Source organism: Cyrtonyx montezumae, unplaced genomic scaffold (genome assembly GCF_038088225.1).
Source record: "Cyrtonyx montezumae isolate F1298 unplaced genomic scaffold, pur_monq_1.0 scaffold_24, whole genome shotgun sequence".
Taxonomy (NCBI): Eukaryota; Metazoa; Chordata; class Aves; order Galliformes; family Odontophoridae; genus Cyrtonyx; species Cyrtonyx montezumae.
This window is the reverse complement of record NW_027071981.1, coordinates 5209115-5222316: the sequence shown is the minus strand read 5'-3', so window position 1 is coordinate 5222316 and position 13202 is coordinate 5209115. Positions and strand designations below refer to the sequence as shown.

At 38.1% G+C, this 13202-nt stretch overlaps 1 protein-coding gene across 5 annotated transcripts in view; it reads left to right on the top strand.

The window, feature by feature from the left end:
• The window catches only part of KIF16B (kinesin family member 16B), a 134125-nt gene that overhangs the window by 45616 nt on the left and 75307 nt on the right, over nt 1-13202 (top strand). For all 5 annotated transcript variants that reach the window (XM_065739534.1, XM_065739533.1, XM_065739535.1 and 2 more), the window contains exons 13-15: nt 7227-7346; nt 7730-7781; nt 9723-9860. In XM_065739534.1, the coding sequence (XP_065595606.1) occupies nt 7227-7346; nt 7730-7781; nt 9723-9860 (310 nt within the window). The remainder of the gene's footprint in view (nt 1-7226; nt 7347-7729; nt 7782-9722; nt 9861-13202) is intronic.

The window sequence follows — 13202 nt, the reverse complement described above, 5'->3', positions numbered from 1 at the left end:
AGCTTACATAAGAAGGTAATTGCATGCTGGAGGATGGTTTGTCTTCTCTAAGTAGGTGAAAATATTTCTTTATATAAAAGGAAAACTGAGAAGGGAGGACATGCATAATAGAAAAGCAGTCTGTTTTCACTTTCACTGAAAGGACTCATATTTCATAAGAGTATTTGATTAACACAGCTAAACGCATAAATGTACTGCTATGTGGAGGATGGTGTAGGAATAATAAAAGCATCACACATCTCAGTGTCAAATCTGGAAATTTTTGTAACTTGAAATATAAATTAGACTTTTCTGGAACACATAGATCATATGGTAATAAGATACTGTTGTGTTGATTTCAGTTCCTGATTATTTGATAATTCAGTTAGGATGTCAAGGCAATGTATATTAATATAGAAAATTGGAGAATAATTTAGTTTGTGTACTCTAATTGTTTGATGGAAGCTCTAGTAATTTATTCACCAAAACAATTCCTGGGGTTTATTCTCTCAAACCTCAGTGATCTATAGTACAGCTTGTTCAGCTTTATGATAAGGTGGCAACCTGCAGCTCCATGCAGGAAGGATTTACAGGTTAACAAAGTTTACATGAAAAACTCCTTGTGCTGCTAAGTCAGAGTTCAGCAAGAGTCTTAACGCAGGTTTTTACGATCTAATGCAATTTAATGTTCCTGTTTTCTTTTTTCTGCTAATAAGACATGAAGTGTATCTTGGCTATGAAATACAAAGTGATGAGTATAGGTAGAGCTGGTATTGCTGCTGCACTTTGTGTAAAAATTCAGAAAGCTTTGTGTTACTAAAAGGGGTGAATATATGTAGATGAAAATGTATCATGTATGCAGTTGTTCAAGTAGACCTCAAGGAAATGAAGAAGAAAAAAGAAAGATCTAGGTAAAGAAAGTCGTTCAAAATATCAAGAGTTATAGGAGAGTGCACAAATTTCAAAGGTAGGGAGGTAGCCAGGGAAGGAGGCAGTTCTCTGCAGTCAGAAGTGCTGCTGTCATGTTTGCCATTTTACTGCAGCAATCTTCTGAAGGGTAACTCTTTAAAAGCAGAAGATGTTACATAATGAATCATTATGTGATTTTCTTATCACACATTTGAGTTTCAAGGAGTAAGATCTCGATCCATCAGAACGCAGAAGGAAAAAACATTTGTTGCATTAAAGCAGCAAATGTAAAGTGTTTTTTATGATGATTTATGTTGATTATTTGCATAGTAGGCAAATAATTCATTGTTCTGAGAATTTTATAAAGGCAGAATCAATGGGATTCAAAAGAGACTTAGAATTTTTGTTGGTAACACATGTTTCTGAGTGTATTTACTGGTAAAATACTTTAATTAAAAGGCTAGTAAACCTGGTTTCAAATCAGACTTCCAAACATTCTCATCTATTGTGCAGCGGTTAAAGATTATACTGGATCAGATTAAATAGGCCTATAGGTAAAGTAATTTAGGCAACAGTGCTCACTACTGCAGTATAAAAGAGGGCAAGTGAGATAGTAATCCTTTCACCAGAGATCTGTCCATGTTTTTTTATGGCTGCAGTTCTTGGGGTTAGGGAACCAGAGGTGATAGATACCCTTGCATATTCATTCCCTATTTTCCTTTTCTCACCATTTGTCCAATTTTTCTTGCACCTGTGTAAGTTGAATCAGCAGTATCCTTCAGTTTAGCAAGGGATCACTTTTACTGTTTGATCTGCTGCTGAATGATTTTCTTTTCAGCTCTCTAGTATAGGTAATAGCCAGAGAGCATTGATTACTGCAGAGTTCTCCCACTTGGGTTCTGTATGCTTTCATCTGGGTGCCTCTTCTGCAGTTATGCATCACTTCCTATTTCTTGAAAGGTTAGTTCTGGAAATGCAAGCTCTGTTGACCTTGTACAGGACATAAGCTAGCTCTGACCGTTGTATGCTTATCTTTTTTTTGTTGTAACTTTGCTTCCTAGATTTGTCAGAAACCTTTGCTGTGGAACTGTAAGTCCCTCTAGTCTTCCACCTTTCTGGGATGGAGGTGATAAAATTACTGAGGTGCCGTGAAGTCATAGGTTTTTTCACCCACTTTGATCAAGGGATGAGCAGCTGATTCATGTTTCTTACTGCCTCCTTTTGCACAGCCTCTTTAATTTTGTGTATCTGCTGGATTTTTAAATTAATATTTTATAGGGATGTTAATGTTAGTGCTATGCCACTGAAGATCTTCAGCCATAGAACCTAGGATGTAATAGTGAAATTGAATGCACCCAGAGTACCTGTTAGTGTAAGAATTTGCTGTAGTGTGTAATCAGGTTAAATATTAATGCAAAGAGTTTTGCCATTGCACATTTTTACCCATAACTTCTTTAATCTGGTATTATGCATATTTGCATAATTTAAATATAGACATCTGGACACTTTACTTAGCTAGCATAATATTACGAGTTCCTGAAAGCCTCTGCAGAGTGTTTTCTCAGAGCTGTGTGCCAGCAGTTAACCAGTGCATATTTAAATAAAATAATTGAGATTTTTTTGTGGTGGAAAGTACAAAAGAAATTAAACTTCACTGAGGAATTCTGTTCATTAAAAGGGCACTATATTAATTCTGTATGCTTTCTAATATTTTTGTGTGCCTTTGCCTGTATTATTTATCTGTATTAAATGCATTGAAAGAAATGCTATGCATAATAGAAGTTCTTTAACATGGGCAACTATACAAAGATGGCTCTAAAAGTAATGCCCCCTATTTATTTCCATGGAAACCACAATTGATACACAGAGTGCAGTAACACTGTTTGATAGAGCAAATTCTCAGCTACAGAACACTGTTTTTCAACTTATGGGCTCATTTAGCTGCTTTACACAAACGCAGTGTTTCGCATCCATAAGCTTAGAGATGCCACCAGATCCAGTAAATTCAGCAGATGTGGTGCAGCAGAATGGAAAGGATTCCGTAACAGCTCTTGTACATGCCACAGAAGTACTCATGAATTTACCCCATCAGGATGTTTCTGGCAGCAGAATTCCAAGAGGCTGTCGTTTCTGCAAACAATCCTCTTATCTTTACGGTTACTCAAGAAGGCATTTCCTTGTGTACTGACTCTGAATTACTTTATGACTGAATTTCTACCAAATGAGTCTATTTCATCTAGAGGTTCTGAAGGAAGAGACCTTTTTTTTCTTTGCACAGTGCAGGCATTTATATTCACTGGAGTGCTCCTTTGTGTGTAATACTTGACTTGCTTTATTTTCCACAGCTTATGGATGCATCTTAAATACAGAGGGAGTACATGTGCACTTTTTTTGTTCAAGGATAATTCAAGATAAGATGCATGCAGTGCATGCAAGTTTTTAAAATTCTGCCTTGAGGCTTTCATTCATTTTCTGCATTAGTATTTTTTTAATGGGAACAACGACCTTTCCTGCTGTTGGCATTCTGACATATGGATTCACTGCTTTCCAAAATGGTGTTGCACAAATGAAAGTGAATCAAGCTGGGGCACGTACCTAATTATTTCTCTGCCTTAGAATAGCTAACAGGCCCTCAATTTATTTCAAAAGAGGTCCTTCCTTCCTCCTTTAAAAGTTTCCTTTCTATGCCATCAAGGGTGAAAGAGGGACAATCTGGCTCCTTCCTTCTGGCCATTTTCTTATCTTCCTTTCAATGTGAGAGAACAGAGTAACTAATATTGTTGAAAGTGCGGCTTTTGGTTTAGAGCAAAATTGCACAGTTGGAAGTTTTCATCCAAATTTGGAATTAGATCTTCAGCCAAATGATTAAAAGTTCAGCAGTTACTCCAGGTAAGCTGATTAAGCTTCAGGATTTTTAGTTAAAAAAAAAAACCCAAAAACTTAATAGAATCACAGAATGCCTTGGGTTGGAACAGACTTCAGAACCCCCCAACCCCTGCCATGGGCTGGCTGCCCCCACCAGCTCATGCTGCCCAGTGCCCATCCAACCTGGCCTTGAGCACCTCCAGGGATGGGGCACCCACAGCTCTCTGGGCAGCAATGCCAGGGCCTCACTGCCCTCTGACTGAAGCATTTCTTCCTAACCTCTGATCTATATCTCAATCTCACTACTTAATGCAACAGACTGTAGTGCAGTTTATTTTAATAGTTCCCTTAAAAGAGTGTATTCTATTTGTGAATAATAGTTATTGAAGACGTAAAGTTTTAGAAACTCAAATTGTGTTCTTTGATTTTGGATATGAATAAATAATGCAACAATTTTAAGTCACAATTATATGCGCTTTATTTTTGAATATATAGTAAATGCATTAAATACGAAACACTGAGAAGCTAAGCTTTTTTTCTTTCATCTTAATTATTTGTGACAGCTTTTTCTCTCCCAGGGATAATTTTATTATCTCTCAGGATGCCTCTTTCCCCCCCCTTAGTCAGGGATGTTAGCAAATGCTTTGTTTATGCTGGAAAAAATTTTCTGCTCTTAATATTTCACCAGTTGCATTGGGCTGAAGGTGCCAGCAGTTATGTGAACAGCCACCTATATTCACTGTTTTAAGTCTTCAGTCTTGTCATATAGGAGGGTTATAAATTATGTGTAACAGTAAGTGCCACTCAGTAAATATTTAATATGAGATAGATATTTTAACTGAAATTACTTTTTCACTTGAACGGTGATTTAAACTGTATTTTTTGGTTTTATGAGGTGATACATTTATAATATCAAGGAATAGCTGGATGCAGTTTGAATGTCAGAGAGCTGCAGGGCAACATTAATCACAGCTTTTTTTTTTCTTTCTTTCTTAAGGCTGGAGAGCTTTTGAGTGCACCCATGACCAGTCTGGGATTTCCTGGTTTTGTTTTGGAGTCTTTTTTGTGTGTTATCACCATCTCATTTTGCCCATTTTTGCACAGTCACTAGAGTACATTATACACAGTGTTGATATCAATGGTGCTTTATACTGTGCAGGAAAAATGAAGTAGCAGACCTTTTTTCTTCAGATTTGTCAAGCTGCTGTATGTAGGAAAATACACATAGCATTTGTAAGAGTAAGCAGATATATTGCTGTAATGTCTTGGTTGGCTCTGAAGAGCGAAGATAACTTGAAATATTCACAGTGTTGTCAGAAAACTTGTTTTCTGTATTTGCTGGCACCAGGCGAAAAGTGTGTGCTTTGTAATACATGGAAGTTGACACTGCCTTTCCTTCCCAAGTTGTTACTCTTCCTTGGCTTCTAATGGCTTAGTTCTCTGGGTAGAAAACCTGGTTCATTTTGAAAGGTGGTGTGTGCATGTTCACAGTCTGCTGCTGTTACCTTCCAGGTCTGGGAAACCACAGGATTTGAGTTAAACTTAAAGAATAAGCTTTATGAATACTAAAACCTATTTCAAAGCTATAATTAATTCTCAGATATTGTGTATACCCATAGCACTAGTCACATGGTATTTTCGGTACCCACCAGCCGACCCATGTGCAGCCAGACCCTGAACAAGAGCATCCCTTGCAAACTCCATCTCCCCACTCCTCCCTTCAGTTTTTACTGCTGAGCAGGATGTGGTGTGGAAGATCCCTTTGGTCAGTTTGGGCCAGTTGTCTTAGCTGCATTCTCTCCCAGGCTCTCATCCATCCTCAACAGGCCTCAGATTGGTAGTGCTTGTCTTCACATAGCTTGAATGCTTCCAGGCCTCACTGTAGGAAGGCTCAAAGGGCAGCACCTTTACAATCTTGGGCTTGGGGCTTCTGAAACAAATGATTACAAGGCCTGGGTAGAAATTCCCCTCAGAGTAAAAATCTCCTTCTGTGTTGTCAAAAGCAATGGTTGAGTGGCCCAGTGCCGAAGTGTGAGCTTTGTTGCTGATGCCTCCTGTATGCTGCTGAGCCTTGTGTGCCTCAGGATATAAGTCCTGGGTAGCTCTGCATGGGAATTTGAACAAAGCTGGAGTTGCAGAAATCATTGTCTAGAGGTCTTATGAGGGTGCTAGAGAGAAGGATTTGAAAGGATCCTTCTCTCTAGCCCTGCAGAAAATGCCCTGGGTGTGTTGGTCCACAGCCAGCTGAACATGAGCCAGAGCGTGCCCAGTTGGCCAAGAAGGCCAACAGCATCCTGGCTTTTCTCAGCAACAGTGCAGGCAGCCAGCAGAAGCAGGAGGTGATTATCCCTCTGTGCTTATTGCTGGCATTCATTTTTGGGCCCCTCGCTGTAAGAAGGCTATTGAGTTGCCTGAATACGTTTAGAGAAGAGCAATGGAGCTCCTGAAGGGACTAGAAAACACGACTTATGTGAACTGGCTGAGAGAACTAGGATCATTTGGTCTGGAGGAGGCTCAGGGGAGGCTTCATTGTCCTCTACAAGTGCCTGAAAGGAGGTAGGAAGGTAGGTGTCAGTCTCCTTTTTCAGGTGACAAGTGATAGGCATGTGGAAACTGCCTTAAGTCGTGTCAAGATCTGAGATTAGATTTTAGGATGATTTTTTTTCTCATAGAGGTAGGTCAAACATTGGAAATAGCTGCCTTGGGAAGTGTTGGAGTCACCTTCCATGCAAGTATTTGACACACGTGGAAGCGGAACTCAGGGACATGTTTTACTGATAGCCTTGGTAGTTTTAGGTAGATGGATTTAATAAACTTAAAGGTCTTTTGTAACCCCAGTGATTCTTTATTTCTTCCAGTGTTAAAGCCTTCCACTTACTCTCCTGCTGAGTGATACTTTCTCCCACAGATGCCGCGGAGTGTGGCCCAAAGGAAATGTGAAGAATTAAAATTATGTGCTGCAAATATTTCCTGTGTTTCTTTGCTCTTGACCATGCTTCCTTTATGTTGGATGATGTTCTAACTGCTTAAGCTTACTGGGTTTTCAGGTGTCTGGGTTTTTAATTGCATAAGATTCACTTTATTTAAAGGACTGCCAAAAAGTTTTCAGTTTTCTATTCTTTAGCCATACTGAATTCTGTGTGGTTTTAAATTCTTCTTACTATCATGCATGGTGATATAGAGCTTGCTTTTATACAACATTACTTTGTTATTCTCTTGATTGATCTCCGTTATCTGGTATAATTCTGCTGTTTGTCTGACTGCTTTCAAATAGCACCTTCAGAGATTTCCTGAATGGTAAGCTTGGAACACTCACTGGAAATATAAAAGTTGCATTTAAAATGTTAGGGGAAAAAAAATCCTGCCAATTTTTTTGTACTATCACAGAGAATGAGTTACTTTAAACATAGTTTTAAAAGAGAATGAAGAGTATTTTTTCCTTATCTTAATGACTATACTTTTTTCCTTTTCAGGAGCAAACCTTGGCTCTGAGGAAAGAAGGGATAGGTGTTGTGTTAGATTCTGAACTGCCTCATTTAATTGGCATCGATGATGATCTTCTTAGTACTGGCATCATCTTGTATCACTTGAAGGTAAACACTTATCTTTGCTTCCATAACCCTTGTTATAATATAATATAATACTTAGTCATTTTTGCTATCTAAATACAGTGCTCTCCATGCTCTCCACTATGGTAAGAAAAACTCTTTATATTTTTCTCCTATAGGTTTATCCTGAGGGTTAATTGGTTGACCAGAGATAGGTACTTGCTGTACTGAAATGATGGTCCGGTACGCAAGAGTTGAATTTAGTAATATATCATATAATAACGACTGTGAAAGTGATTTTTAAAATGCTAGAGAAAGAGTGATGCGTTGAAACATAATTCCATAATTCTCTGAGAAAGATAAACCATTTCTTCGTATGAGAGAAGGGAGATTTCAACTGAAAAAGTGTATGTTTCTCTCTTAATTAGGAGGGCCAAACATATGTTGGCAGAGAAGATGCTGTGACAGAACAGGACATTGGTAAGGAATTTGATTTAGTAGTTTAGTGGGTAGGGATGGTGACAGGAGGATGGTTGGACTAGATGATCTTGTAGATCCTTTCCAACCTAATGTATCTATGAATCTGTGAATTTTGCATTGTTTTTTTTCCATTCTTTCTAACATCCCAGGATGTTAGAAGAGCTTTATAATTTTCCTTTTTTTTTCAGTTAGTTGTTCATATATTCTAGCATATTGTAAATTTTAGGAGATTTTTAAGGCTGCATTACATGGGTTTTGCTTCAAGGAACATGACTTACAAAGTAGCTTGTGGGATTCAGATCTATTCATATTCATATACTTGTTTCTTATTTTTTTCTACTCTTGAAATAGCCTTCTGCCAAAATATTATCCTTTTTCATATAGCACCTGTCACAATTGCTGTACAATCATTCTCTTAACCTTTGTATAATGAGAATATTTTTATATTGTTATACCTAAAGCAGTCGTAGGTCTTTAGATTTGGGTGGGAGAAAATTCTGGAAATTAAGTGAAAAGTAGGTAGGCTTCTTGTACTGTATTTCTTACTTTTTTGAAAAAAAAACAAAACAAAAACAAAAAAACTAGATGGCATTGCTGGACTGCCCTGTTGCATTTGTTGTTTAGGGGCAGTTTCATGAAATATACTACATCCTTAAATTTTCAGATGAAAATCTGAGAAGTCAGGTGATGTATTTTTGTATATATCCAGTGGTTAAAAGATATGTGGATTAGAGTTTATATATAAATACCACAAAACACACATTGCTTTGTAATGTTAAACAATATGGGTAGAGATAAGGACATGAAACACACAGAAGGTAGCATAACTGATAAGTACCTGAACGTGATGGAACATATAACCTTATTCCAGCCTTTCTTATAGTCTAGAATTGCACGTTATCATAGAATCACTGAATGACTTAGGTTGGGAGGGATATCTTAAAGCTCATCTAATTCCAACCCTTTGCTGTGCAACCCTTTGTTGCCCTGCACCAGCTCAGGCTGCCCAGGGCCCATCCAATCTGGCCTTGGGCACCTTCTGGGATGGGGCACCCACAGCTCTCTGGGCAGTCCATTCAAGTGCCTTGCAACCCTCTTTTGTCCTAGCATCTAATGTAAATTTCCCCCTCCTTTAGTTAAAAACTGTTTCCTTTTGTTTTATCACTGTCTGCACGAGTGAAAAGTGAGTCCCCTTCCTGCTTATAATCTGCCTTCAAGAAACTGCAAGGCTGCAGTGAGGTCTCCCCAGAGTCTTCTCCAAGCTGGACAAGACCACGTCCCTCCACCTTTTTTTATTGAAGAGGTGCTCCAGCCCTCTAAGCATCTTTGTGGCTTTTCTCTGGACTCACTCCAGTAGATCTGCATCCAGGGGCCCAGGCCTGGATGCAGTGCTGTGGGTGGGACCTCACAAGAGCGGAGTAGATGGGGACAGTCACCTTGCTGGCCCTCGCCTTGCTGGTTGCTCTGTTGATGCAGCTCAGGGTACAGTTTGCATTCCAAGCTACAAGATCACACTACTGGCTTGTGTTCAACTTAACCATCAGGACCCCCAGGTGCTTCTATACAATGCTGTTCTCAGTCTCTCAGTGAAATTAGGCAATAAAGTCTGTCTGTATGCAAACACATAAACTTTCCTTTCCTGTTTTCTTTATCAGAAAAAAATAAACACTTATTAATCTGGTGGCAAAACATAGGAAAAAAGACCGTTATGTAAAATAAATCAGTAAAAAGCACTTCTGCTGCAGTAAAACAAAACAAAACAAAAAATGGAGTCAGTGGGTAAGGAATGTGGGAAGTGACAAAGAAAAGAGCAAATATTCAGAAAATAATGTGGAAAGACATTTGGAAATATGTAATGCAATATGTCCTTAATGAATCAGAATCACCATGCAAATCTTATTAGTTGTTAAAAGACTAATGATTTTATTTTTGTATGTTTAGTTCTTCATGGTCTTGATTTGGAAAGTGAGCACTGCATCTTTGAAAATCTTAATGGGACTGTGAATCTAATACCACTGAATGCAGCACAGTGCTCTGTGAATGGAATTCAGATTACCAAGGCCACGCACCTAAACCAAGGTATTACCCAGCATTGTGTTGTCTTTTCTGGCAAGACCACTGAATAATATGCATGTATATAGAGGGATTACAGTTTAACTCATTTTCATTTTTATTCAGTTTCTTCTCATCTGCAGCACAAGGTGATCAGCAGAGCCATGGAGTTCTTTTCTGTCACAGAAGTGCTATGTGGTGCAAAGAGAACTCTTCACTAATTTAAGCCACTTCTTAATTTTCAGTGTGAACTGATACTTACTGTTTGATTTCATTCAAAGTTTATACATGAAGTGAACTCCATGGCAGATTGCTTAGATTGCTGTGATATTAAGAAAAAAGAATATTGGTTTCTGCACGAATAAAATAACATTAGAGACTTGTTTTTTCAGCTCCTCAGAGGACCAGGCCAGCCCCACTTAGCACACTATTGCCAAATCCTCTAGCACAGCAGGAAATTCAGCTGGAGTATCTGTTAACTGCAGCTGTAGGAAAGTGACAGACGGGGAGACTAACTCGTACAAATGACATTTAGAGAATTATAAGTTTAATATTAAAGCTTTAAAATCTGGAAATGACAGAAGCTCCTGGGACAGCTATGACCAAAGATGTATTTTGGCATGGAAAGAAATGTAATCAAGTGGGCTGAGGAGCGCTGCAGCAGAGGTTCTGAATGTTTTATCTTCCAGGAGAACCAAGAATACCTTCCCATTTAGCTAAGATCTGCAGGCCTATTGAGCAGTGAGAGTTTGCTGCAGCCCAGTTGCTGAAAAGCAGTGCCCAGACAGAAGCTTTCAGAACAAGTTTGTGCTTACAAATGAGGAACACAGTGGACAGAACAGTGCTGAGAGAGAGAAGTCTGGCATCTTTTTAAGCTCAAGTGCTTCAAAATTCTGCTTATAGAAAGCAAATTGTTTTGGTGTGAGGAGTGGATGTGGTTGATTCTGTGAAGTGTCTATTTGTGCAGAATAAGAGTCCTGCAGACAAAAGAAAAGCCCAACCCCTTCTGTCTTGAATTTGAGTTAATGCTATTGATACCTTGCTAGAAACATTGGCAAGAAATACGTAACATGAACTGCAGCTGCAATACTTCATCACTTCTTTAGCCTACTGCATTTCAGTGGCAGTTCAGGTTTCACTGGCCTCAGAAGGAAGTTGAGTTTGATTGTAATTTCTCTCTTCTAGGTGATGTAGCAACTTGATTTTTGGACAGTGAAGGGTGGAATTGTAGTTTGTTGTTGCTTTTTTGCCTTCTGACTTTCTGTCTAAACAAATTTGCAACACGGAAAGAGGGGGCAGAGAAGGGATTGCTTTGAATTACTAAATCGTGCAAAACAGCTGCCTAGGCTGACCTGTGGACCGTGTAACCAGATTGAGTTTGAAGGAAGGGTTACAGTATGACATCGGGCTAGCAAAGCTGATAAAATAACTGATTTAACAACTTGTGCACAGTGCATGTATCCTAGCCATGTTAGCATTTAGTCTCACAGCATGAAGTGCCAGCCTCTTTAAGTGTCTGATTTGGGTATTGCTGATTATCTGCTGATATATTTAAGTGTTTCCGTTTATGATAATCTAAAAATTCGACACATTTTCAAATGAACAGTTATTAATAATAATAATAAAAAGAGACATAGTAATTAATTGCCACTTCCTTCTTCAGATTAATTCCTGCATTTGTGAATTCTAGTTAATGTGGCCTATCTGTGTAAATGCAACTCATTACCCTATTTTTACCTTATTAAGAGCCTCTGATAGAATTTCTAAAAGTAATTGAACAAATCACCAGTTTGTCCTTTACCTTAAATTTGTCCTCAGTTTAAACAGTGTTTTCCATTTTTAAGATGAGCTGCCAACTCTTGTATAGTTAACATAATCTCTCAATGATTGTTTCCTTTTATAGTTTGTTAATTAAAGAAGCTCTTAAAAACAGCAACAAAAAAAAGTAACTTAGAAGTTTGGATTATCTTAATTATAGATACTTTTGTTTGCATGGTTCCAAAATATTGCAGTGTGGAGATGAGAAGCACATGATGATATTTGAATGTACATTCTTCATATTTATTTCCTATGCTCTCTGGTCATTTTTGTTCGGGTTCACCCATGAAGTTAGCAGATCAGAGGTAAATGATAGACTGGTTTTGCATGGTTCTTGTTGCTGTTCTTCGTACTGTCAATGTTTTTGTGAAACCTTTTGTTCTTTGCCATATAACTTTCAAGGAGAATAAGAATTGTTGCATAGAATAAACAAATAAAAAGCAAACTACATAGTAAATTCAGTTATGTTTCCATGACGACATTTACACTGCACATTTGCATTCTGATGGGGAACTGCACTGTGTAATAACAGATAATCTGACCTGATGCTTAGGAATTATTTGACAGTGTGGCTTTGACAAAACTTTTTTTTCTTTAGTAAGTTTTTGTGTTGAGTATCTCTGTTCTTTCAAATGGAAGTTAAGACTGTATTTATTCCATAATAGCAGAATAATTAAAAAATAACAAGCATTTAGAGGTTCCATAATGCAAAAAGTGGCATGATGATATAATAATGCCTATAACATCCTAGCATAAAAAGAAGAGTGTAATAGGAGAAGTGGGAGAGTTGTATTTCCCTTTGTAAACTGCTCTTGCACCATAATGGTATGCTAAATTGGGCAAGCTGGTCTAGTGGTAGGCAACCCTGACTGGAACTGGAGGGTCTTTAAGGTCCCTTCCAACCCAAAGCATTCTGTGATTTTAAATACTTCTGTAAACGTATAATGTAACATTCACACATCTCATTTCCCCTATTCAGACTTAAGCCAGGTCTTCTCCTGCTAGGCTCATGATCATATGATTTGGAGAAGTACTGGAAGAGAAACACAGTTGTTGTTCGTATGATCTGCCATCTGGTTTTGAATGTCATGTGCTGTTTTTAAGCATTTCTCCTATTTTTTTTTAGATGTGTGAAGTTAGGAACATGTATCTGTAATCATTTATTTAAGTACCCACCTTCTACCTACTAATGCGGTCAAAAATATTTACAATTATTTTAATCTTCATCTGAAAGTAACAAAACTGATTTTACTGAAATCCTCATTGTTTCCTCTGCTAAAGTCATCAAAACAGCCTTCCCAGCAAACAGCAAGAGCAGGATAGAGAGAAGTTTGGCTCTACTGCCTGCATGTGAAGGCTAGCAACTGTTACACCCCTTCCACTATAGCAATCATGACCACCAGGGAGTAATTTTAATATGCTTACATTAAAAAATAAATGTGCCTGGGACACTTCATGAAGGAAAGGTCAACTGGTTGTGTTACATAAATTAGGAAGGTGGTATCAAAACACCTTTGCAGTACAATCTGCATACAGATCAGTGAAACATTA